Genomic DNA, 2,605 nt, shown 5'->3' on the forward strand with positions numbered 1-2,605 from the left:
AGAGAGAGAGAGAGAGAGAGAGAGAGAGAGAGAGAGAGAACATGCTAGCGTGAGCAAGCACTATTAAGTAAAGAAACAAAACAAGAATTAAACATTAAGCCTTGGTCTTTAAAACTCTAAAGCCTATAGCGCTGTAGTGTTTTCTCTCCCAACATGTCTTGTACTCTAAAGAATACATAATAGGGATTAAAACACATACACACACAAAGTTACTCACTTAATGGAAAAAGACTCTCCAGTCATTTTGCCTGAAATGGGGTCCAAAAATGCAAGCTTCAAGCAGCATAGTGTAGGTGGTCCAACCTCATATTTGATTCCTACAATCTTAACAAACTCTTGTTCCTATTCATGAAAAAAACCAATAAACTATTACTTTCAATATAAACAAATGCCTAACATTTACATATTTCAATATTATTTGAACAATTTAAAAATTATGTGAATAACGACCAAATACTAAGCACTCCACTAAGTGTTAAAGGTAATAAGACATGGCTGTTGACCTTTTATAACAGGTTGTAGTTTAGTGCAGAGCTCTAAATCAAGGATAAGCCGCAGAATCCCCTTTGGAAATTTTTAAAATTTATGTTCCTAAACCCTACTCTTATAGAATAGAATTCAGTAGGTCTGGGGTATAATTCAATCATATATATTTTCTTTAAAACTCCTCCAGGAGACTATGATATGCTGCCTGGTTAAGAATCACTCCTCTAACAGAAATACAGTAGGTAAGTATGCAAGTAGAAATGTACATGTATGTTTAAGGAAATGATTTGCATTTTTGAATGCTTACAGTATTATTTTACAATACTGTCCTTATAGATTGATTAGATACTCTTAATAGATGACAAAACTGAACCTCGTGGGTACAGTGATTTGCTTAAAGTTCTACACTGGTATACAGCAGAACTAGGACTGAAATTCAGGTCTTATTCCAAAGCTTAGGTTTTGTACCACTAATATGTTACCTCTTACAATTTCCTAGAACCACAGGGTTAGAATTTAAAATAAGAAATCATGTTTTATTCATTCCCGATTCTAAAATAAAAACAAAACCAGAATTCAACATTCACCTGATTCAGAATAGATGGTAGCACCCTTATCTCCCAGAAGATAATTATGGAAAACTCACTTGATAAGATATTTAGCATCTTACAACCTTAATCAAATTTTTACAAGTATTTGAATCTTTACTTCAGTAAATATACACATTCTCTCTTGAATCCTTCCTGCTAAGCATCATCACACAACAACCCTTCATTTACCTAGAAAACGACTATAAAATTGCTCTTTAGTCTCTTGTTTTCCAAGTAAAAAAAAAAAAGTGTAAACCTACATAGAAATGGTATATGTATCCCTGTCTCTCTGTATGTGCATATATATGTATGAATATGTATTTATAGGCAGAAAATCCTCTAAAAATATACATACATATTTTAATCAATAACATGTAGCTACATAGGTACTATATCAAAAGAGATAATCCATAAAGCACCACAAAGTTTTGAGCTTCTTGGGATTTATGATATTTACTATACCCTAAAGCTGCCAGAACCATGAGGGTGTTTGTAGTCTACACATGTGGTCAGTTTATAGAACCTTCAGGATATACAAGGCTTTTGAAGAAAATATCCACACCAGAGAACTACTGCTTTGCTTAGGAAATTAGGTCCAATAATCAGGATACTAGGTGGCATACAAATTTCAGGGAACATAAACTATGACCTATAACAGTCAGCTGTACAAGAATATTATATATCAACATACAGTCAACAGTGAGCTATGCATGAAACTGAGGGAAACCCTACAGGAAAGTAACTTAATTCCAAAGCTACTTCAACTGCATAGTTTATGAACTTGGAAAACTTACCCTGAGATCCATTTTATTCCACGGCTGTTTTTGTAAATTAACGCTGTATATTTTTGATTTCCTTACAGCCCGCACATAAGCTTCATGTCCTTGCCTAAAATAGATAAGCTAAAACAAAAAACATGAGGTCTTAAACAGCGGTGTCCAATTAAACAACTCTATACATCCCAATATATATTCCTACAAATGTCCTCTTCTGCTTACGACAAACATAAATATAAACTTGAAAAAAAATGTGTACAATGTACTTGTCACTATCAAATAATGTTATTCAGTACTCACGTCTATATGGACCTGCACTATAAGTACTATAAGTACTGCATAATGTAAACACTGCACATGAAGTTTTTCCCCCAGCAGCTTCAGCATTTCTGAAGAAACAGACTAATGACAAATGTACACGAAATCCTTATTTTATTTTAAATATTTATTCATATTTTATAGTTCTACATTTCAAATTATAGTTGACATTCTAAGTATTTTAATAGTCAGCCTACACACACACACACACACACACACACACACACACACACTCTTCTAACTGGAGGCTACTATATAGAATAATTTCTAGACAAATTAAAATTTTTCTTTTATAAGAATGAACATCAGAACTGGCATTGTATGGAAGGAAAATAAACCCAAGTGCTTGGTAAGATCCTTCACCTCTTTTAAGACCACTACCATATTCTGATTTATTAAAAAAGTTTCTTTCTCCACAATAAGTTTTTTTTTTTT

At 32.9% G+C, this 2,605-nt stretch overlaps 1 protein-coding gene across 2 annotated transcripts in view; it reads right to left on the bottom strand.

Moving 5' to 3' along the window:
• The window catches only part of BRWD3 (bromodomain and WD repeat domain containing 3), a 126,907-nt gene that overhangs the window by 33,215 nt on the left and 91,087 nt on the right, over window positions 1-2,605 (bottom strand). For both annotated transcript variants that reach the window (XM_006910776.3, XM_025046032.1), the window contains 2 exons: window positions 1,871-1,978; window positions 218-342 (listed from right to left, as the gene is read on the bottom strand). In XM_006910776.3, the coding sequence (XP_006910838.1) occupies window positions 218-342; window positions 1,871-1,978 (233 nt within the window). The remainder of the gene's footprint in view (window positions 1-217; window positions 343-1,870; window positions 1,979-2,605) is intronic.

The sequence above is a fragment of the Pteropus alecto genome, unplaced genomic scaffold (genome assembly GCF_000325575.1).
Source record: "Pteropus alecto unplaced genomic scaffold, ASM32557v1 scaffold1244, whole genome shotgun sequence".
NCBI lineage: Eukaryota > Metazoa > Chordata > Mammalia > Chiroptera > Pteropodidae > Pteropus > Pteropus alecto.